Here is a 24507-nt window from a genome sequence, read left to right as displayed (position 1 = left end):
TACCTGGATTAGTATTGAAACTTTTCCGTGCTTATTGGAAGGACCACCCTTAACTTCTACAGGACAGAAGGTCTTGACCAGTTTCTCAAGCTCATCTTGTTCCTCATCTCTGACAACGATATTCTCAAACTCAGATGAATGAGCTACCATATTAATTATCTGAATCAATAAATAACTGTGGTCAGAGGCCATCCAGCTCCTTGTAAATAAAGCTAAACATTCCAACAGTCACCTCGCTGTCGTTCATGTGACGCTTTAACATTTCATTATAAGTTTCAACGCTGGTGTACTGAATGTAAAAATGACTGGCTATCCGACCGAGTTCTGTGCAGTAAAAATTTCCACTTTTCTCATCAAAGCGCATCATTTTGGCTTTGTCAAGAGAACGGGCAGCATCAGTAATAAGGGATTTCTGCTTTGAAATCAATGAGGGATCCCCAATGACCTAAAGAAACCATTGATCTATTTGTTAGAATGAAAAATGTTTCATAAAAAATACTTCATTTAACACACTTCAAACGGTCTTTCCTATACAACAATGCAAAATTGAGATAGAAGAAAGGTAATGAATGTTTTTTTTCTGCACAATAAATACATTTTCCATAAAAATTATAATAAAAAACTTTTCCATGAGTACATAATCTAGGAGTCACGATTTATAACACAAATCAGAAATATGTATAATTTTCTGGTTATGCAGATATTCTTGAAGGCGGTCAGTAGTTGGAAAAGTAATCTCATAGTGAACTGTCATCAAACAAGAATCTTCTTTGAAAGCAAGTAAATAATAAAGTTTTTTCAATTGAATAAACCCGGAATACAGATAATTTCGTTTAAAATCGAAAATATTAACATCATACTTTTACAGAAATTTACTTCCTATGATTGCTAAATCAGATTGCAGCTAATTTTCACTCAGAAGTAATGTAATTTTTTGGGAAGGAGAGATTGAGAAGGATAAGACCAGTCAAGATTTGAGGGAAGGAGAAGAGGATAGAAAGTGATATTGATTAAGGGGAAGCTACAGGCCTAGATCAGCACCTGTACCTAAACTAGAAGATCTCCATTGCCAACTTGGTTCTTCTACAACAGGCATTGCTCTCCTTCCTACATTCTAACTAGAATTGGCCAATTGATTAAGGGTGTGTTCTTCAACTCAGGGTGTTCAAATTCCTCATGGGATTAAATCCAAAGTAGGAGTTTCTACGCAGTCAGCTCATCCATTAGGAAAAGATTTTGACCTATACAGAGGGTATTTATATTGTTCGGACTGAGGAGACACCTCGGTATTTTTCACTCTTAACCACCCCCTCAGTGATGGCCCTCCAACAGCTTGGGAGATCATGTCGTGCTCCTTTTAGCGGAGGCCTGTCAAATGTGCTATCTCCTTAGTGATGCAACCACACACCAAGGAGACTTGCTACAAGCTGCCGCGAAAGAATAATCACCAAATCACTTAGTGACCACTCTGGCTTCACTCATCTCTGATACGATTCTCTTTTGAGAGATATCACAGCAGTTTCTGAGACAAGAGGAAACAACTTGGATATGCTTCTTCAATTAAAGACTTACCAAGAATAGCAATTTTCCAAGAAAACATCAGACGGTTTAAGAGTTCAGTGAGAGAGATCGTGGTAGTGTGGTATGTGAAAAGATCAGCAAGGAGAGAGAAGGAAATAGAGGCGGCAGCCAGGACAATCTGGATTGGCTTTCTCCGTCTCTGGTGGCCGGAGGATTTCCAGATGACCAGCTTGAGCTCTGACTTCAGCTTCAAGAAAAGACCAGCCCCCTTCTGTTTCAGGGTCTAGTTTTATCTCTTCACACATGGCCTGAGGAGCTAGGTGTGATATCTCTTTTCTGCTTCTTCCTTTTCTCCATGTATGTCCGGGGTAGTCCCATATCGGTCTCTCTACCTAGATCACGAGTATTGACCATAGTCTCTCCATCTATGCCACTTCATCTTTTTCTAGGGGTACCCCAATGTGGTTGGATCTATGCCACTGGTTCATAGAGGTACAAACCCTGTCACTTCCTCTCACTTGTCTTCCTGGAAGAAATGGATCACTGAATAGGGTCCCACATCCCATACAACCCCTAAATGCCATCTCATCGTTTCCTCACCTACATGCCATCTCTCAGTTCTCATACAGTTAGTATTGCATGTGGTGACCTCACTTTTGCCGGCGTGGGGTGTGTCTTATTCTCCTCCCACCGTACTCTCCATCACATTCATGTTCTTCTTCACATGGGTTTATCTCTTAAAAAAAAAATCTAACCTAAGGCAAACTATCATTTTATTCCATGGGCCCATCCAAAATCAGTTTGCAACGTCCCCTGAAAGCCTCTTGTCTGATTATGCCCTTGATTATATCTTTTACAGCTGTCAATCGATAAAGTGTTAACCATCCAAAGGTACACATGAGGAGCCCTAAAGCTTTACCTTTAGCAGTTATATCCATCCAAAAATCTTTACCTTTAGCAGAACCTTTAGGCATCAAATGGCACAACATGCCTGGGTAGTGCTCATTTCCTTGATGGATCCTCACATAGGTCTTGGATGGCACTGATTCAAGGTTTTTTGCATGCTCAAGAAGTCCGCCGCCATCTGGTCTGACAGGGCACCATCCACCCTCAAATTCCATGTGTTGTCCCAGTACTGTCCCATTATGGCAATCAGGGCATCAGGCAAGCGCAAAGAGCCAACGGAATGCCTCCCGCGAAGGGCCAGCCAATGACCATTGATCCACCCAACAATGAAATAGGGAGCCGTCTCCTAGTCGGGAAGAGAAGTTTTGAACTTGGGGAGAAAATCTGTTTAAGGCCCTACCAGAATGGTGACGTCCCTCTGGCTGGGGCCAATTTCTCATCCTAGTTTAATCCCTGACCATAGCTGTCTTTCAGAATTTGGATGACTAGGTACTCCTAAGGGTGAATGAGCCTCGTCACTTACTTTGTTAATAATGGCACGTTCATGCTTTGTAGACAATATCCCATGCCCCCACTGCCAGCCCTCAACTCTGGTTGGGCCTGGCACCTGTCCACAAGAAACGTCGCGTCTGGCCTTCAAATCTTTGACTGATTCCTACTGGCATCTTGAACACGAAGAGGTGGAAGAGGGGAATTGATGACAATACTGACCTCAGTCACACCAATCTACCTCCTCTAGACAGAACATTTGCGTGCCATCCTTCCAGCCGTCTCTCAACCTCCTCTACCACCAGTTCCTAGTTGACCTTAACCGTCCTCCCTCTAGTCAATGGCAGGCCCAAGTATCTCAAAGGTAGACTACCGTGAGGTGTGCCCAACACCTCTGCGCATTGGGTTTCCTCTGCTCGAGAAAGGTTGCTACTCACAAATGCTGACTTATCTCAATTGATTTGTAAGCCAAAGAAGTCAGCGAATAAGTTGAGTAAGGTGGACAAGTTTTTCGCCTCTTCCACAGAGCCTTCTATAAGGCAATGTTGTCTGTGTACTACAGTAACGAAATACTCTTGACAGACCTTGCTGTCTGGTATCCCTTCTAGAGACCGTGGGAACATGCTAGTTTGGTGCATGTGGCAAGTGCATCTACCGCTAGGACGAATAGTAGAGTGGTGAGCGGGCATCCTTGCCTCATCTCCCTTTGCAGTTATATACAGCCACCTTCTGGCGTTCTGTTCAGCAACACTGAGAAGGAGTTAGATGTAAAGCATGTCTTCACCAACCTCATCCATTCCTTCAGGAAACCCCTCCACTACATTGATGCCCACACGAAGCCCCGTCTATTGTGTCATATGCCCTTGGGAAACCCTGGTAATGTGCCTTTTTCATGTAGATAAGATCTCTCTCGCTGCAACAGTACTGTCGACCGACAAGCAACCCAATATTAAACGCTGATTCAGAGGGTCCTATGAGTCCTGATCACCTCCCTCAACCTGTTTGCCAAGACCTTAGAAATAATTAGGTAAATGGAGATGGACAGCAAAATCAATCTGAAATCATTGATTCTTTCAGCGCATTGTAGTTTTGATGGAGAGACATGCAAGCGTTGTTGATTCTCTCCATACTGCAGGTCCCCTAGTGAAATTCTTTAAGCGTGGCCATCAAGATTGGCCTCACCAACTCACAAAACTTTTTGTAGAACACCGGCATACTGTCTGGGCCTGGCGCCCCCTTCACTGTCTAGTCCTTTAATTGTCTCCTTGACCTCTTCCTCTAAGAGAGACTAGATCGCTCAGCTTTGCGAACCGAATCCAACGTCTATGCTTCCCTACCGCACCACATCCATGGATTATGTCTTCCCTTCTTATAAAAAGAGTGGAGGTGTTCCGCAACAGCACGACCCACCGATTGTGATCCGATATACGCCTAGCCTCCCACTTTGGGTTTTCAAATGTTGTCAGTCCATCGCCTCCCATTTCCTACTAGGTAGAAGAATCTGGTGTTCGCGACGCCTGCTTGTAGCTATAGTTGTTTGGACCTTTGTCTCCAGTTCATCTCAAGCTTCTTGTCTTCCTCTACGACCACACCCCTCCACTTCCTCTGCTCCTTTGCTTGTTCTTCCTCTAAGTACCGTATATCCTCCAAGTCATCCAGTTGTTTGATCCCGCACAAGGCCTCTCTTCTAGTCTGGCTTTCTGTTCTCGTGTATGCGCCTGCAGAACTCCACGAGGTGATGCTTGCAGCCCGTGAATTCTGGCGAATTGTGTTTCTGTCTCAAATCTGAGTCAGGTTTGTGCTGACCACTCTCTCCTCTTCCTCGAAGCCAGACTCCTGTAGCCACAACTTGTTTTGCTTAAAATAGGTGGGCCTTCTGACTGCCTTGGTTCCGGCCCATGCAACTGGAGTATGGTCTGATATTGGGCATGGAAGTGATCCCCGTCCGCTACAGGGAGCTGCTCTACCAGCTCTACCAAACACAAAAAGCGGTCCAATCTTGACAACCTATTGTGACCCATTGTGCTTCTCCATGAATAAATGCAGTCGGTGGGTTGCATTTTGATGGAGTGATGTCTCTGAAATGAAGGCCCAAAAATCCTCCAAGTTGGTGTCTCTCCCTCCAATCTTGTTCGGTCAGTCACTCACTTCTAATGTCATCTAAAGTCAGCCACCTGTCACTATCGGGCACCAAGTAGAATGTGCCCGTTAGATCAGCCAACTGTCACAATAGGTCTCTTCTCCGCATGACATTTGTTCGACCATAGACCAAGGCTATGGCCATCTCGAAATTGTCGTTCATCTGTTTCAGCTTGACTACTGCATCAAACTGACCCATCCACATATCCATTTTCTACATCATTGCATCATTCTACTCCACCCACAACCCTAGACCGCCCCACTTCATTAATCACCATAAAGCCCTCAAGGAAGCCTCTTCCCACAGCATTCCACTCCCTTTACTCACATCTTTCTAGCATGTTTTCCTCTAGACATGCCACTGTTGCTCTCCATTCTCTCACATATCATCTCTCTACTCCGCGCATACTTTCGTCCTAGAGTCCACAAACATTCCATGAGATGCAGTTCATGGGGAACAATCTTCTCCCCCTTCGCTGCCCTACACTGTCTTTACTCCTACTGCCAGTGAGATCTCTTTTGCTCTATGATTTACAGCAGAACCCTCCTCTGTGTCCATTTGTTCTCCAGCTGGCTCTGCTGCCTCACAGTTGGGAATGTGTCGGATCTCCATGCATTTTCCCCACGAATCAGCTGCCCTTTTCAGTCCATGGTCTTCTCTGGTGCTACCTCGTGCCTTGCACTCGGCCACTAACAACAACCATCTGCTTTTCCCGGCCTTTGCCCACGCAACAATTAACCACTCACGATGAATGCCCAGCTTCTTTCATTTGTATACAAGCCCTTCACTGCCTTTATCACCCTTTTTGCCTAACTACGGTTGCTGGCTTACGACTCCATTTCTTCCTTCATTAACTGTCTCCATTCCTACAGGCGTGTCCCCATGCATTAACAGTCTCCTGGCTAATGGGACCTCCTTCCTCCCTTGCATCTACCATTTGTGTCTCCTCCTCGGCACATGCCTCTTACATCCGGTTTCCCTGGCATGAATACATTGTGTCAGCTTTGCCTCGGGGGGTCTCTCTTGTGTCTTCCTCCATCTCTGAAATGGTATTTGGTTGTTGTCCCCCCTGATTAGGGTGACCTCTGTTCTTGATGTCAACTCCCCCCCCCAAACAAAGTTCCCAGTTCTTTGGCTTAGTCCTTCGTGGGGCGATGTCTCTAGCTGGCAGCGGCAGCAGGGGTTATCTTGTATCGAGTCGAATCTCATAAGTTCCGTTAGTATCCCAAAAATTGAGAATATGCATTGGCGTGGCTGCCTGAATCCCCTCCACCTCCAGCAGCACTATCTTTGGATCCCCTGACTCCAGGCCATATGAGAGGATACGTTTGAGTATGCCTAAAGGTCTGACCAGAGCCTCCAGCACCGTCTGATCCTCTATCCCATGGGGACGGCCCAAACTTATATTATGTGTGTGATTTTTAGTCCCCTTGATGATCCATCACTTGGAAGAATCTGGCACCACTCCCGCACTGCTCCCTGTTGACTACTTGCTCCCAGCCAATCATTGCAATGTATGCTGCCATCGGGCCCACGGACAAAGAAGTGTCTGCTTTCGAGGGACCATACTTCTGCTCTGTCAAGGGCTAGAAATTGTGTCTGAAAACTTTGTTGTACATCTTCCGCTATAGGGGATCTACGCATGAACTCACGATTAGACAGCCCATATGGGCTCCCTAGTGGCTCCATTTCTCTCCATTCTGCAAATGGGTGTCTGTCAGCTCTGCTATAGCAGAACAGACCAGCAGCCAGCCTCCATATTTAGGATTTCAGAAAGGAAAAAAGACAACTTTAAATTCGTGCTCAGAGTCTGGGGTTTAAATACCCATGACTTACATTGTGGGCTTGGGCGCAGGCCTGGAGTGGGCGAAGACTAGGCCCGGCCCAGCCCGAGTTTAGGTGACTTAATTCACATAAAGAGGTCGCATAAACGGTGATATAAATGATACAATAGTGGGCTATGTTTAACAGTATCTTCTTTTGGCTGAAGGCCCCCCACGCCATCAGCCTTTAGGTTGGGGGGCTGTCTCTCTGGGGTCATCTCTACCTTCTCTTGGGCAGTCCATTAGGCAATGCCCGTCTCCCTGCAATTGTGGCAGACCACTATGCCTCGGCACTCCCGTGCCCAATGTCCACTCTTCAGGCGACAATAACAACGATCTTCTTTTCCTCCCACTTTGTGTGGCTTGGGTCAATGGGTGGATCTTTGCCGTGGTGGACCTACTCTCACCCACTCGTCCACTTTTTCATCTGGCGCTTGTTGCACAATGTCTCCTCTGTTGGCAACTGGTAGGTGGCATGGCCATCGCACTCCGTTGCATTGATCCTCTGCTAGTCCATCTCCCCTTCCTGATGGGGAAGCTGAATTGAAATCTTGTCGCCTTTCTCACTTCCCCCCGGTTACATCCCTAGGAATTCTGCTCAACCACTCCACAGGTTGCCATGGCTGCGGTGCGAGGAATATTCATGGCTGCGTCCATCCCTCCATGCCCTCGCCAACCTCCTCACACCACAGACCCATCTTCCCATGCGTTGCTATTCCCTCCGTTGTGATGCTTGCCTCAAGATAATCTCTTCGCCTCACCTGGCCACGCGTTGTGAGCCCTTCCACTTGAGACATATGACGGTCCGTGGCAAACAGTCTGGAGCATTTCAGGGATACTTCTAGGGTCGCCAGACCAAGAGAAAAAAACTCTAGCATCCTCAACCTGACTCATGATCCAACTTCTTATTCTCAAATTTAGGGTAGAACATAGCTCTAATCCGAGTTCATGGAGACGTGTGCGCATCCACGAGAAGTTTTCCCCCAAGGGACCCTTTAACAGCTTCAACAGCCTGATTTCATCCTTGCCTGTACTGGAAACCTCAGGAGAAGAACACTTTCCCGGAGAAGAACACTAGATCCTTTCTCGATCTTCAAAGTTGTAGTTCCATTCGATGTCCCATAAGACTTGGATACCCAGACTTTCTTCAATCCCAGCTGGACAACGGTGCTCGACTGGCTCTTGACAGCCCCAGACATGTTCTTCATTTCCATGATTATTAACTCCACCATTTCCACCTTCATTTCTCATAGCATCTTTCACAAAACATATTGTCCATACCATCCTCAACAGAACAGTCTTATTGAATGCAAGTTGAGTCACATCTTAGATCCCACCTGTTGTCTTCTCCTTAACGTGAATATGCCCAAATATTCTTTGGTGAGGCCTCTCTCACCACTGCCCACTTCATCAAACCCCTTCCCTTCCCCCTTTCCAACATCCAACATTCAATGCCCTACATCAAGCCTATCCCATGGTTTCCTTGAAAGCTAATCTTATTCCCACCTTGTGAGGGTTATATTCAGCGTGTTGTTTTTGATTATCTAGAGACGTTTGCCTTGTTGCTAAGATGAACATTATTTTTCTGCTCACTGCTCTTGTGGCTCATCATTATTAGGCTCTTCAACAATTTGACGTCAGGAATGCATTTCTCCATGGTGATCTTCATGAGAACATACTTGGAACCTGAGTACGGGGCTCCTTCTTTGGTGTCTCCCTTGGTCTGCTATATCAAGAAGCCCTCTATGGCGTAAAGCAGTCTCCTTGGGGTTGGTTTGGTAGCTCTATTGAATCGATAAAATTATTTGGCTACTCTCAGTGCAATGTTAAACATACCCTTTTCCATCGTCATTCCTTGTACAGGGAAGTAACACTCCTTGTGTACGTGGATAACAATATAAGGGAATGGCTCTCATGGAGCGGTTCAATTGGCTTCATGTCTTGTCAGTGAATTTGACATCAAACATATTGGCCCGCTTCACTACTATATTGGTAGTGAGGTTACATATTCTTCTACTAGTATCTTCATTTGGCAGTGGAAATTCATTGCCGGCCTTCTTCAGGAGCTTGGAAAAGACTCACTGCCTCTCACCACTCCTACTGAAGTGAATGACCAGCTATCTCTGGCAGAGCTCGCCGAGGCTGTTGATCAAGAACGTTAAAAAATATTGGTCAGTTAGCTGATATATCTCACTCTGCTCTCTACTGTAATGGGTGTATCGAACCAATTTATGCATGATCTAGATATGTCATATGCACGCTACCATGTATTATGCTATCTCAAGGGTACTGTTGGACTTGGTCTTCAATTCAAAAGAAGGGTAACCTCCATTTGGACGTTTATACAGCTGCTGATTATGTGAGTTCTCATGTCGATTGATGATCAACGACACAGTGTTGTACTTTGGCCGCAACCTCATTATGTGGCGCAGTAAGAAACAATCCACCATCCCTCGATCCATTTTTAGGCATTATGGCTCAGGAATCTTCTTGTACAGCTGAAGCTGTCATATGATCAACCTAAAAAAAATTGTGATAATAAAAGTGCTATCAGCATGGCCCATGATCCCAGTGCAACACGACCACACTAAACATGTTGAAGTTGCTCATCACTTCAATAAAGAGAATCTAGAGTCAGGACAATTATGCACTCCATGCATCCCTTCAGCCCATCAGCAAGCAGATATCATCAGCGGCCTATCTGCCCATCGCTTTCAAGAGTTGTGTGTCAAATTGGAAATGGATAATATCCACTCGCCAGCTTGAGTGTTGAATAGGCTTCTTTCTCGTTCTCCCTCATATCTCTATGTCCTAAACAATTAACATGGGCTCGTTTTGGACTCTCTCCTCCCCATTATAAGCACCATGCAGTGAACCATAAAACTGATTATGAGGGTTAAGCCTCTTTCTATTCCAAATTCCATTAAGGAGTCTTCACCTCTCTCCTTCACTTCGACTTTTATTTGTACGAACGCAAAAAAAGAAAGGAAAAAAGACAAAATAACCCTGGAGTCTATAAGACATTGTACATACAAATAACTCTTTATTAGTCCAAGTGTTATTGATTTAGCATCACAGGTTAATTTTGCGAAATGCCAAAGAATACCTCATCCCAGCTTATTCCATATACCAATGGATTGGTCTTCATTCTTATGAAAAGATATGTGTACCCAAGCCAAATACAAGCTTCTTTAATATTGGTCACAGTTCCCAAGGCAACTTCTGCATTCAAGTTGTCCTTCAAAGAAGATATAAACTGCATATTAAGAAAAAACCTGTCAGGATTTTGAGGCCCACAATGAAAGCAAATGATATAAAGATCAATCTCCAAACCCAAAATAATATGCCAACAAAAATTTTCAGCTAGCAAGAAATTGCAAAAAAAGCCCATTAGAGTACTAAAGAAAGGTCTGTAGATATGCTTTGACCTTTTCAAGGGGTATGATAGAGAAAAACTGAAGGACTGACACTATATTGCTAATATTCCCAAAAGCTGCAAAACACTAAGGAAAACATCACCTGGCTTTCAATGGGCAGTTGACTCGTTAGTAACCTTAGATAATGGGCCAATTTTTCATGAGTTGTAATGATAATTCCTTCGCCACTTTTATCAAATTGAGGTCTTCCAGCACGTCCAAATATCTAAAAATAAAATTGAAATGCAACACCCTCCAACATGTCAATTCAAACGAGCCATTATTTTCAAAATCAGAGGAAAAGCATATGTAGAACCTGCATAACATCAAGCATGCCAAGATCTCGCCATCCTCCAGCTTTCGGGTCATATATTTGTGTTCCCTACAGCAGTTTGATGTACAAGGTACAAACAACGAAGTAAATTTAGGTATATGCTGCCCAAATTTTGAATGATTGAAAATCAATGTTGTCAGTTAGGCTTCAGTTTCAATTAATGTCATTTACTTCTCTTTTTCATTTTCCCTTTTTTCTGGGTCTGCTTATGTAATAGATCCTCTTATTTTATCTTTTTTTGTTGGCAGCTACAGCAAGCCCTGATGGGCCAAACAGGAAAGCCGCAATCGTGCACAAATACTTTGTCAGATCAATAAAAGATCCTTCATACTTTCCTTTACGGGCCACAAGCTTCCAAATATTTTTCTCGATAAATTATTTATCAAAGTTCTTTTAAGTACTAAACACTGAGAAGAATTGACAGACACCACAAAACAAGTTTTTTTTAAAGAAAAGGGGGAGGATCACCTGAGGCTGGTGATCAACGTGAATCAAGTGTCGAATACTCTGTATGTTTCTTATTTTCTTTTTCTCTCTCCATATGTTTCTTTTCTCTTTTTCTCTCTCTTCCGTTGTTCCCTCTATATGTACCTTCATGAAGAGAACCCTAAGATAAGGTGTTTTGTTTTCTTCTATACTTTCTCTCTCCTTGAGGCTTTCTCTCTCCTCGAAGCTTCCTCTCCCCTGAGGATTCTTCATGGTATCAGAGCATTCTCCTCGGAGCCATCTAGCCATCTAGCTCGATCTATCTGACCCCTTCAAGCTCTACCTGTTCGTTGGATCAATCTGCCGCTCGATCTACCTCCTCAGAGGTGGGGAGTGCTCGATCTGTCGCCATCGAGCTCGACCTTCAAGCTCTTCATGTTTGGTGTTCAAACTCGTTCTAACGCCAACAAGGAACCTTCGGCATTCAAGCTCGATCTGCTCTGCGTGTTCTCATCGCCTACCACCTGTTCGACGTTTGTCCTAAGTTGTCCTTCGGTCGACATTCCAGCAGATTCAAACTCAACCGGCCAAAGTTTCTCGGCCTTCATTCCTTGGCTTCTCATTTGGCACTGCTCGACCTTCATTCGGCGTCAGGTTTGACCGGCTGACGATCAGTCCGTCGCCATTCTGAGCCACCGAGTTCAGGTACTTCAGCATATCCGTTCTAATTGCTGTCAATCTGTTCAATGTTTATCCAGTATCACTCGGCGTTATCAGTGCCATCTTGATTTGTCCAAGTCAGAGTATCTCCTCACTCGTATTAATCTTGCCGGATCTCCGTCGACAGTATGATGTCTAATGATTCTACTACCTCCGCTGCGTCTTTGCCACCGGGGCTGTCTCCTCATTCATCCGAATTGAGTTCATGGCATTATTCGTTGTCCTGTATACCTTCTGAATTTCAATTCACTGGGTTGAATCTTGTTCAATGGCGTCAGTATGTTGGAACTACTTTGAGAGGGAAACTTATGAAGCATCTTCTGGAAGAGCTGCCTCTCTCCACTGCCTCTCACTATGATCATTGGCTTGATGTTGAGGGTGTGGTTCATCGGTGGCTTCTCGACAGTACCAGTCCATCATGTGCTGCGGAATTCTTATCTCTAGACTCAGCCAAGGAGATATGGGATGCTGCTCAAGAATCTCACTCTAAGCGAAACAACCTGGCCATCATTTTTGAACTCGTGACTCGCGCCACTAATCTAGTCTAGGGCCCCAGATCCATTCGAGCTTATAGCCTGGATCCATTCGAGCTTATATCTCTTTGGGCTGAGTTGGACCACTACATGCCTCTTGATCCCAACTCGGTTGATCGTGGGTATGTTCTCCAACTCTGGGTCTTCAAATTTCTCATGGGGCTGAGCCCCGAGTAATAGTCTCTATGCAGCCAGCTTGTTCACAGTTCCTACCTTGAAGGAGACCCTTCTTGCCGTTCAGATGGAGGAAACACGCCTGGGCATATTTTACTCCAAATCTGTCTCGGCAATGGTTGTTCAGCAGCTGGGGAACTCACGACCTACACCTACTCGGGGTGGGGAGCCTCATACGTGCTCTCCTCCGGTGCTGCAACCTCACATGATTCCTGCAGCCCAGAAGTCGACGAGTACAGGCCATGGGCCCAATGAAAATTCTTCTCTTTTCTGCAACTATTGCAAGAAAAGAGGTCATACTAAGGATACGTGCTACAAGTTACAGAAAAATAATGCTCACCAAAGTCACTTGGTGACCACTTCGGTGTCTCCGATCAATACCCTTGCCTTCACTGGACCATCCACGGCTTCTTCTATATCGCTTCTTGGGGCACCTCAACCGATTACTGCAAACACATCTTCTATGGGAGATCAACTCAGGTGCGATGAAATCGACCAACTCCGACAGCTCCTTCAGCCTAAATTGGTTGACTCTACTTCACTGGTTCATCAAGGTACACATTTTTCCTCTTCCTCTTCTCATATGCAATGGATCGTTGACTCAGGTGCCACTGCTCACATGACTCCCATATCAAAGTGTTTTCTCACCTACACCCCCTCTCCTAGCTCTCATCAAGTTCATACTGCATCTGGTCAACTCCTACCTGTGGCCGGCGTTGGGAGTGTCCAACTCTCTTCTCATCTTACCCTCAAACATGTTCTCCATGTCCCCCGCCTTACCCTTAGCCTTGTTTCCCTTTGTCACCTTGTTCAAGATCTTGGCCAAGCCTTTTTTTTCACCCCTAATACTTGCTTCTATCGTGATAAGGTGTCAAGGCAGACGACTACACTTGCTGAGGAACGCGGTGGCCTCTACATCCTTCACCAATCTCCACCTATTTCTCCTTCAGTCCTTGCTGCTGGTGTGGCTCTCTCCACTGCAGCCCAGGACCCTCTTTGGCTTCTTCATTGTCGCTTGGGACATCCTTCCTGCTCTACTTTGAAACTAATGTTCTTGTTTCATGGACGTCCTGTGGAAGGGTTTGTTTGTGAACCATGTTGTTTAGCGAAACATACTCGCTCAACGTATCCTCCTTCTGACCCCTCTTCGCATTCATCTTCTCCTTTCTCCCTCATTCACAATGATCTCTGGGGGCCAACCCCCGTCTCTAGTACTTCTGGCGCTTGCTGGTTAGTGATATTTGTGGATGATTCCACCCGCTTTACATGGGGTTATCTCCTCAAAAATAAATCAGATCTTTCTGCAACTATCATTTCGTTCCATACCCTCATCCATAATCAATATGGTATTTCTCTCAAACGCTTTTGCTCCGATAATGCCCGTGATTATGTTAACTCCACCATTTCCACCTTCACCACTTATGGTATTGTCCATGAAATGTCCTATCCTTACACGCCTCAACAGAATGGCAATATTATTACATGGCTCAGTAAGAAACAGTCTGTTGTCTCTTGATCCACTGCTGAAGTAGAGTTTCTTGCCCTCGCATAAGATCTCTGTGAGGCATTATGGCTCACCAATCTTTTTGCAGAACTGAAGCTATCGTGTCATCAACCTACTCAATTTTTTTGTGATAATAAGTCAGCTATCAGCATCGCCCATGATCCAGTGCAACACAACCGCACTAAACATGTTGATGTTGATCGTCATTTCATAAAAGAGAAGCTGGATTCAGGACATTTTTGCATTTCCTATGTCCTGTCTGCCCATCAACGAGCTGATATTTTCACAAAAGGACTGTCTACCCCGCGCTTTCAAGAATTGTGCGGCAAACCAGGAATGGATAACATCCACTCACCAGTTTGAGGGGGAGTGTTAAATACTCTATATGTTTCTTATTTTCTTTTTCTCTCTCCATATGTTTCTTTTCTCTTTTTCTCTTTTTCTCTCTCTTCTATTGTTCCCTCTATATATACCTTCTTGAAGAAAACCCTAAGATAAGGTGTTTTGTTTTCTTCTGCATTTTCTCTCTCCTCAAAGCTTTCTCTCTCCTCAGAGCTTCCTCTCCCCTGAGGATTCTTCAGCAAGTAATATATATGAATGTGAATTACATCAAAGACCAAAGAGTTCCTCTTCCCATCCTCTAGTCTCTCCAAAAAAAGTATGAAATAACACTCTCCACATCATGCAGGACACTATCCCACAAGACAGCCCTTCCCCTAAACACGACCTCATTGGATTATGCATATTGCCCATGATCTCAAGAGGAGCCAGCCCCACTCCATAGGCCCTGCACATGCCTCCTGGAGAAAGCCCCAGCAGGCTTTGTCAGAAGCTGCATCCACCCAGATGAGCTTCTGCAAGTTTCATATCGTCCAAATGAACAAACACATGAGACCAGCATTCCTCGCCCTGTGCACACATTGGGCAAACTTGTCGAGATGTCCATGAGCATTTGCTTCCCAAGGACTTATCTCATAATGGCCCACCACAAGAGCAGCCATACAAAAATATGCACCTTTAATGTAACCTTTTTTTCCCATAGAAGTCTGCAGGTAAGAATGACTGGCTCCTCCATTGGGCCCTCTAAGATCTTGTAGGCATCCCAAACTGAAATGAAGGGCCTCACCATACCCAACCACCCTGTGACCAGCTCTAAGGTTGCAAGTGTAAAAGAGATTGTTGTATGCTCAACAAATTTCCCATCCTCCGGTGCCAGAGTAAATTGGTGTTTCCCTGCCAATTCACACTAGCACAGAACCAGCAGGCATCAGTAAAGGGCTGCAGGGACAACACATGGAATCTAACTGGAATCATATGAAGCTCTTAATTCAACTTCATACCATGCCTGTCTTCTGAGAACCGCGCGACCAACTCCTTCATGAACCCCATAATCTTGCCCGGCCAATTTGCCAGCAATGATGTGTACATGACTTGCAGAAGTAGCACCCTGAGTCCTGCTGGATCCACTGGTCTGCAAACCATTCTTAGGAGACCAATGCAATCCCCTGCACGTCCCCCAACCCATGCCCTTTCAAGATGCATCCGATACCCTTGGTTAACTTAAAGACCAATAGGTAGAATATCAGAATCACAAAATGCACTGATCGCAGCAATACTAGACATCCCTCCTTTGACAACACTTGGCTCTGTCATCCCTATAGCTTCATCTCCACCTTCTTAACCATTGGCTATCAATTCGTGTTAGAAAGCCTACCCTCCTCAATGACAATCACAAATAGCCCATGGGGCGGTGTCCAAATGGGTGTCCCCAAAGCCCCATTGTACCTCTTCCTATTGTCATAGCCCAAAATCCACAAATACTGATTTGGCCGAATGATCTGTAAACCCAAAAAGTTTGCAAATAGGTGTAATAACGTGGAGAGGTTTCTTTTCTCCCCCACAGAGCCTTCAATGAAGAATGTGGTGGCATCTGCAAATGAGAGCGGGCTTGGGGCTGATTGTGAGTGGCATGTGGTTCCAGTCCATGGGTAATCTATTTTTGGCATGGCATGAGATGATCTTCCCTCGAACTAGAGATTTTTTTGGCGCCAAACTTGGAGTTGGCTCCTTTTTCCGACACTGATTGGTTCACTGGTTGGCTAAAGACATTCTATAGGAGGTGTTTTCACACCTTTTCGCCCTTGCACAGAATCCCCATGCCACCATTAGAATATGTTGGGATGGCATATGGAATCCAATCATGGAGGGTGCTATGTCAGATCATAGAGAGCAGAATTGTTGTCCACGCAACAATCGTTTTTACATCTCAGAACTTTGAGCGAGATAAGATGGCTGGGAGTAGCGAGACACCTCCTTTTGGGACCTTGCTGCCTGCATGAAAATCAGAGAATTAAACTTCAATGGAAACAGAAAGTTCCTGTAGAGGTGTGGATGTTTGGATGGTTGCTGATTAGGCAACGACTTGTGACATGGATCCTCAGGAGGAGAATGTTACCGGTCGCCCCAACAGAATGGGCAATGTGTTCAAAGTCGACGAAGACTGCTCCCACCTTACCTTTGTATAATAATTCAAAAAAAAAAAACAGTTTCCCTTGGTGATATGGGCCTCACAACAGATCCCACAGGTGGATGTCTCCTTAGACAAGGCCTTCTAAGGCTCTATCAGGAGAGGCAGCTCCAGGAGGAAGATGGAATGGGGAAGGCTTCTTGTGGTGCCCTGGGCAATATGGTAACATCATAATGAGGAGGATTTAAGGGGAGGACGACCTCGACAGACATTGTTCTTCATGATGTAAGAGTTTTGTTTCAAACGGGTTTAGAAGGGAGTGAATGGAGGGGGGCCACTTTGCTCATCCACTGTATTTAATGCCCACATATTTTAATAGCATCAGGTTGATTGCCCAAATATCTACCCTACTTCCACAAAAAATGATGAACTGCCAAAGTTTATAAAGCTATAGAAACATATGTCGATAAGCATCCCTTTCGAGGACTAACCTTAATGATGACAGTGTGAGCTGGTAGATTTACGCCCCAAGCTAAAGTAGCTGTGCAGACGAGAACCTAGGAAAAGTGAAGAGATGTTCTCAGAGAAATTAGAGACTCATTAAATACACCATGAGCCACAGAAGCACCTTCAGCAGGCCATCAGAGAAAAGACGTTCTGTCAAGTTTCTGTCAGAGCGTAGCATCCCCGCATGATGGATGCCAACGCCAAATTCGAATAATTGAACAAGCTCCCTATTTCGAGACTTGTTAACTTCCTTCTGCATAAACAAAATTAAATATGTTACTTTTCATGTCTGAGAACAAAAAAAGGTAGATGAAAACTGAAAAACCTTGATAAGGTGAAACTGTGGGTGTTCTTCATTCTTCATCAAGTCCACAAGATCATCCCGCTGAGCGAATTCTGTCTGTTTCGATAAAAAATAATAAATACAATTGCGGTATAACTTAAAAAGGAACTCTGTCATCTCCTGATGCACATTTTCCTATGCATGTTTTCATAAAAAGTGTCAACCAGAGGCAACAGAAGATCCTAGATGCAAAAAAAATCATTAACAGTTAAAACATCATTAACTGTTAGAGATTCATTCGTCATATTTTTTTTTGTTTTACTTACGTAACTGTTTGTAGGCCATAAATGACTGGCCCCAATGCCTGAACAACTTAAATGACTCTTTTGTTTCTTATGGGCCAACAAATGACTTAGTCATAGTGGTACTATTTTTCTAAAACTGGATTTATACTAGCCTCCACAACATAATGGACTGAGTTTTCCTTTCTTAAACCCTAACGCCTCTGAAGTTCCTTAGGAGAAACACTGACACTGCAGTGTTTCCTTAGCTGGAACGAGTCCTGATGGTTGTTTAGGAGGAGGAACCCTTGGCAGGCATCTACACTCAGCCAACAAACCCTCCCTTGAGCAAGCATCTTCAATCACACAGAGAGAATGGAGTAGAGTATGACTTCAAGCATGGGTATCCATTCACAGACGAGGAGTCAGTATTAATGAAGATAATCACCTGTTATCTCCTGCACTAGAGACGATCAAGTTTGGCAGTAAAAGTTTGTACCAATGGCCCTGTTCCTGAAGATGATCTGGGGTTTGACGTGTGGGAAACTGAGGCGGCCTTCAATCAGAGATGGCTCATTGTCACCCTGCTCTCTGAAATGAACAACTTTCTGTTCATGGACACAATGAAGGGGCTGTGGGAAGAGATCAATACAAGCTGCTAAAAAAAGAGAGATGATTAGCTCATTTATGCCCTCGTTGGCAAGGCATTGAAAATGGCTCAAGCAACCATTTCTTGATGGAATATGCCTGTAGGTTGAAGGTGTTCAGGGAAAAGTTTATCACTGCTGACAGGTCCAGAACCAAGGCACTCAAGAAATATTTTACACTCTCATGCACCTGCGATTCATCTTCTTTGTGCGTTAAATCCAAAATATGCAAGCCTGAGGAAGCAAATACTTCACACAGAGAAGGTAGCAGAGTTCTGATGCTGTTCAGAGGCACATATACGAACATCGTCCCGGCCCAAACAGGGAGATGCCGGCCCAGGCCATGCAAGGCCAAATCTAAGTAGCTCTTGAGCCGTCCAATGCAGAATGGAGGGCGGCTTTTGACTCATCGCCTGTTCTCGCAGATGATTACTCCTTCACGCAAGGAACAAAGACCAGTACGACACCTGGCATCGTCCACTCTGCCGCGCTGCTCCGTTCCCCTCTCTCTCTGCCCTCATCCTTACCATTCCCTGAGAACTGAACTTGGAAATTGAACAAGAAATAAAAATCAAATTCTTTGTGTGTTGGGTTCTATCAGATTCCCTTGTAGGAACCTCACCGAGTTGTGGGATTTCAAGAAAACCCCAGGAAAAGGAAGTCACTTCAAAAGAGGTAATGATCAAACTGTGAAGGTAGACACATGCCTCACGGATATCTATCAAGAATCAAGAAAAGAAGAGGGAATAAGAACAAGAGGAGAAACAAGAATGGCATAAGTCTAAACAGTATCCAAATCCAAAAATTTGCTCTCTCATGATGGCTAGACACAGTCCAATCGTGGCAAGAAGAACCTCACTGATCATTCATTTGACACCTCTTTACATACATCAGTCGTATGTATAGCGGTCTGGTGGAGTCCAACAGTTATGAGCTTTCCCACCCAATTATTAAAAGGGCCTTATAGGGCCTATTTGGGCCTTCTATGACAAGTCCTTAACAGGGATGTTACCACACCGAACACCCACTACGCTGACTCAGTAATGGACAGTCGATCTACTTCTACCAAGTATGCTTACTCATGTGGGAGTCTTGAGAGCTGGAAGAGTAATAAGAAACAAGTCGTCCCCAGGTCAACTGCTGAACCAGAATTCAGATCATTGGCCCAAGGAATCTGCAGGGTATCTGAATCGAAGGCATCCTGCAAGAGTTTAGAGTGACCGCTGAGGATCCCATTATACTAAGATAATAAATCCACCATTGACATAGCCCAGAATCCTATGCAACACGCTCAGACCAAGCATCTAGAAATTAAATGACATCTTATTAAGGAAAAGATCCGGGGTGGAATTATGAACCTCCAATTTGCGGGGTCATATGATCAGGTCACAGACATCCTTAAAAAGGGCTCCCAGTTTCAGTTTTTCACAAGATGATCTGAAAGCTTGGTATGGACAACATCCACACCCAGCTCAAGGGGGATTTTTAGGCATTGGTCCTCCCTCAGATATTTTGATGTTTTACTCGTGTAAACAAAGTCCTAAGTGTCTGGGCCCGATTACAGAATAGCTTCAGTGATTCTTCCTTATTTTAGGACTACTTATTACTGGATTTTATACCAGTCTCCATAACATCATGAACAGAAGTTTTCCTTCCCTAGACCCTAACGTGTCTGGGCCCTTGGAAGCTACATTGAATCTGTGCATTGTTTGACATCAACCCCTGTTGTAACAACTTCAAAAGATATTTCCAGTAGGACCATCATAATTTTACAGTTAGATGAGCTTTAAGTTGATTGAAAGGCATATTTCTCAAGAAAGCTGAGGCAGAATCATAAAACTGTCATAGAGAGAAATCCATAAAAAAGGATGGGGTTTATTTAACTAGAAATTACAGGTACAGTCACATTCCTTCATGAACAAAGATCTTGCTCCAGAGATAACATATATCAGAGGAAAATATGTTTTATAAGGCCATCCAACAGAAACTACCTAAATGGATTTTTTTGTTTTTGAAACAAATAAAAGGCAGTCACCCGACCAGTCGGTAACCACCCGAGAAGTACATGGACCCTAGAGACCGTGTGATACATGCTTAACCACTCCTCTCGCTATTTCCCCCTCGTGGGAACCATGCCGCAATGAGGTTGTCGACCTCATGGGTGAGTCCGTCCAGTAAGGCCTGCCTCCCCTTGAAAACCACATCGTTTTGATGTAGCCATATTCCCCAGAGCACCGTTAGTGTGCGGCCCCTTTCCTCTTTTCGTCTATTTCCATTTATTGCATGGATTCCCAAAAGGCCTCAGCTGATGTCGTATTGATTCCCAGATGTGTTTGAGTAGCCCAAGTTGATCGTGCACAAGGGCATACAAAGAAAGATGGTTCCAGTCCTCTTCTCCTTGCGTGCAAAAGATACAAATCGTCGGTATCCTGGGTACAACCGTTTCAGGAAGGCGCGAGTCACCAGTCTCTTGCGGTACAGTAGCCACCCGAAGATCTTTACCTTTAGGGGGGCTGTTAGGCGCCATATAGCTTGACACGTCGATATGGTCGTTTGGTCCTCATTCCCTTGGCGGATCCTTGTATAGACTTCTATGACTGAAAAGGGGCATTATTCCAAACTCAACCGCCCTTTGCTCCTAAACATGGTCGGATGTGGTGCAAGGCCTGCTGCATGTCCATTAATTCAGTTACCCTTTGTTCTGACAAAAGCGTCGTCAATTACCGGGTTCCAAATGTTGTCCCAACATTCGCCCACTATGGCCTCAGGATTTTGCGCGAGCGCAAATAATCGCGGATATGAATCACAAAGGGGGCTGCATGGTGCCCATTTGTCTACCCAGAAGCGAAATATAGCGCCATCTACTAGCCCGGCTGAGTAAAACTCATGAACTTGGGAGAAAATTAGGTGAAGGCCTTGCAAGAAGGGTGACGCCCCACTGATTGGGGTTGTTTTATCCTCTCAATTCAAACCCCGACCGTAGCTATCCCGCAACATCTGGATGATGAGGTCCTCACTGGGTTGCATGAGTCTTGTCACCCATTTAGTTAGTAATGCCGTGTTCATCCATGGTAAGTGCAAGACTCCTAGCCCTCCTTGACTGGTGGGTCCGCAGACAGTGTCCCATGCCACCACTGCTAAACGTTGCTTGTGATCTGATTATGCGCCTTTCCAGAAGAACTGTCTCATCAGGCTTTCTAATCTTTGACTAATGCCAACTGGCATTTTGAAAGTGGAGAGATAGAAGGGGATTGCTGACAGTGCTGACTTCAGTAGAACCAACCCCCCCCCTAGATGGAACCTTGGCTTTCCAACCTTCCAGACATCTTTCAACTTTCTCTATCACCGGATGTCAGTCCGCTTTCGACAACCTCCCATTGGTCAATGGCAAGCCCAAATATCGCATAGGAAGACTGCCGATTGGTGTACCTAGCGCCCCGGCGCACTGCGTCTCCTCCTGAGATAGCCCACTGCTCACGAAAGCTAACTTGGCTCAATTGATTTGTAGACCCGAGAAATCTGCGAACAAGTCGAATACTGTGGAAAGACTCTTTGCTTCTTCCTCTCCACCTTCTATAAAAAAGGTGGTGTCATCCGCGTATTGCAATAGCGGTATCCCCTCTGGAAAGCTAGGTGTCTGGTATCCCCTTAGGAGGCCATGTGCGCAAGCTAGATTCGTACATGTGGCGAGTGTATCCGCAGCTAACACAAATAGTAGAGGTGCAAGCGGGCATCCTTGTCTCACCCCCCTCTGTGGTTGTATCCACCCGCCTTCTGGCCTTCCGTTCACCAGCACTGAAAAGGAATGTGATGTAATGCATCTTTTCACCCACCTGATCCATTCACTAGGGAAGCCCCTCCATTTTATTGATGCCCAAAGAAAGCCCCAATCTAGTGTTTCGTATGCCTTAGCAAAATCAACCTTCCACATGAACCCTTTGGTCCCATGCCTTTTTGATGCCGTTAATATCTCTCCTGCTGCGACTGCGCTATCGACTAGTAAGCGACCTGGTATGAATGCTGTTTGGGAGGGTCCAACGAGATCCCCGATCACCTCTCTCAGCCTGTTTGCCAGAACCTTTGCAACAATTAAGTATATGGATTTGGACAGGGTGATTGGCCTGAAGTCCTCAATTCTTTCCGCACCAATCTGCTTTGGCAGTAGGAACAAATATGCCTTGTTTAATTTTTCCATACTACCTGACCCTTGTCGAAACTCGTCTAGCGTGGCCATCACATCAGATTTCACCAGCTCCCAGAACTCTTTGTAGAAGAAAACTGGCAGGTCGTCTAGGCCTGGCGCCCCTTCCCTGTTGAGGCCTAAAATAGCCTCCTTGACTTCTTCCCCAGTAGGCCGAATCAACTCAGCCTGGTGTGCTCCCTTTCCACACCACATCCATCGGTTGCGTCTGCCTTTCTTATTGAGCTCGCGAAAATCATCCGCTACTGCGCGACCCACTGTCTGTGGCCTGTCGTGGACTTGGCCTCCCACTATTAGTTTCATAATATAGTTGAACCTATGCCTCCCGTTTGCAACTAGTTGAAAAAATCTTGTGTTAGCATCTCCGGCATGTAGCCACAGCTGTCTGGACCTTTGTCTCCAGTCTGTCTCTAGTTTCTTATCTTCCACGGCTACCACCCCTCTCCATTTCCTTCTATTGAGAGCTTCCCCTGCTTCCAGACACCATGTATCCTCTAAGTCATCTAGTTGCTTGATTCTGCTTAAAGCCTTGTTTCGGGTCTTCTTTCTTTGCATATGTATGCGCTTTCAGAACTCCACAAGATGACGTCGCAGCCCATGGATTTTCGCGGGTAACGTTTCCGTCACTGATCTGAGTTTGGGCTGTGACCTCCACTTTTCCATCACCTCGTTTTTGAAACCAGCCTCCTGGAGCCAGGATTTGTCTACCTTGAAGTATGTCGGCCTCTTGATCAACTCATTTGCAGTCCATACAATGGGTGTGTGGTCCGAAATCGGGCGCAGAAGTGACCGCATGTCTGCCAGTGGGAATCTTTCCATGAGCTCAACTGAGCATAAAAATCTGTCCAAGCGCGACATCCTGTTTTGGCCCGACATGCTTCGCCATGTATAAATGCAGTCTGTGGGCCCCATTTCTTGAAGTGATGACTCCAAAATGAAGGCCTAGAAGGCTTCCGAATTGGCGTCTCTCCCTCTAGCTTCATTTGGCTGATCTCTTGCTTCTAGTGTCACATTAAAGTCCCCACCAAACAACATGGCGCACCCCTGGAATGTGTTTGCAAGGTCGGCGAGCTCCCTCCATAGTTCAATACGCAGTTGGACATTTACAGGACCATAGACCGAAGCTATAACCAGCTCGAAATTGTCTTGCAAGCGCTTTAGCTTCGCTGCTACAGTAAATTGCCAACTGCCTAAATGGATTAAAAAGGTATCTTTGAGATATATCTTACATAATATAACCAAGGTCCAGGATGATTTAATGTGATTCCCATTATACAGGGTTTATACATTTTTCATGAATCAGAGAAGAGCAGATTTTAGGAACAATATTTAAAAAAAAAAAGAAACATTCACACAGAACAAATGACTGAAGGATGTCCGAGGATTTCAATCAACAGCAACTGACGCAATGATGAGTTACACCTTGTTAATTTAAAATATCATTTGAAGCATCACCCCATAAAAACTATATTTTATTGTAGCATCTGATGTGAATATGCTGTTGGACTTTGAGAGTGTGGTGGGAGATAGGAGAGTGGGTAAAGCTTGAATTTGCTCTTCTTTCAATACATATTATCTGCCACAAATAAGGAACTAGATCATTACATTTTTTCCTAAATACCAAACTATAATAGAGAATGTCCATTCTCCACCATGCGTCGCCATGAGGTCTTGATGCTGTGGACATGGACGAATGTGGCTCCTTTAAGCTCATAAAGCAAAAGCCTAGCAATGGTTGCCACTGCCTCAAGGTCCAATGCTGTTGTCGCGTGGAAATGTGAATTGTTGTCACTAATTCGACGCATAGATGACACTGATGTGGTCTAATCACGTCTCATGCCGTGGTTCGTCTGTGACCCATACCCTGGTCCTGTCGTGGTGTGAATGTTCCCTTGCCGTGTGTCTGCAGCCTAGTTTCAGTACAGAATTGGATACAGAATTGGGACACGGCTACCATCATCTTTTCTCTGGCCCAGACACTTCCAATGACAGCTGCACAGCTGGGAGCTTGGGCTTCATTTTTTCTTGCAAAAAGCAACAATGGTTTATTGAAGAGCCTAGCCAAAAATGATAAAGGAACCTGCCCTTCCTCTCTTTATATCCTTGCTCTTCCATCGAACCTGCTCTGATACCAT

At 44.9% G+C, this 24507-nt stretch overlaps 1 protein-coding gene across 7 annotated transcripts in view; it reads right to left on the bottom strand.

Moving 5' to 3' along the window:
• LOC144702153 (U5 small nuclear ribonucleoprotein helicase) overlaps positions 1-24507 on the bottom strand; it is a 76843-nt gene that overhangs the window by 16038 nt on the left and 36298 nt on the right. For 6 of the 7 annotated variants that reach the window (XM_078574063.1, XM_078574067.1, XM_078574064.1 and 3 more), the window contains 8 exons: positions 17286-17360; positions 17082-17213; positions 16945-17010; positions 10612-10677; positions 10399-10521; positions 9986-10135; positions 233-445; positions 4-159 (listed from right to left, as the gene is read on the bottom strand). In XM_078574063.1, the coding sequence (XP_078430189.1) occupies positions 4-159; positions 233-445; positions 9986-10135; positions 10399-10521; positions 10612-10677; positions 16945-17010; positions 17082-17213; positions 17286-17360 (981 nt within the window). The remainder of the gene's footprint in view (positions 1-3; positions 160-232; positions 446-9985; positions 10136-10398; positions 10522-10611; positions 10678-16944; positions 17011-17081; positions 17214-17285; positions 17361-24507) is intronic. The other variant, XM_078574066.1, reaches the window with a different exon arrangement.

The sequence above is a fragment of the Wolffia australiana genome, chromosome 4 (genome assembly GCF_029677425.1).
Source record: "Wolffia australiana isolate 7733 chromosome 4, ASM2967742v1".
Taxonomy (NCBI): Eukaryota; Viridiplantae; Streptophyta; class Magnoliopsida; order Alismatales; family Araceae; genus Wolffia; species Wolffia australiana.
Note: the sequence above shows the minus strand (reverse complement) of the source record. Positions and strands in the feature narration are given on the sequence as shown.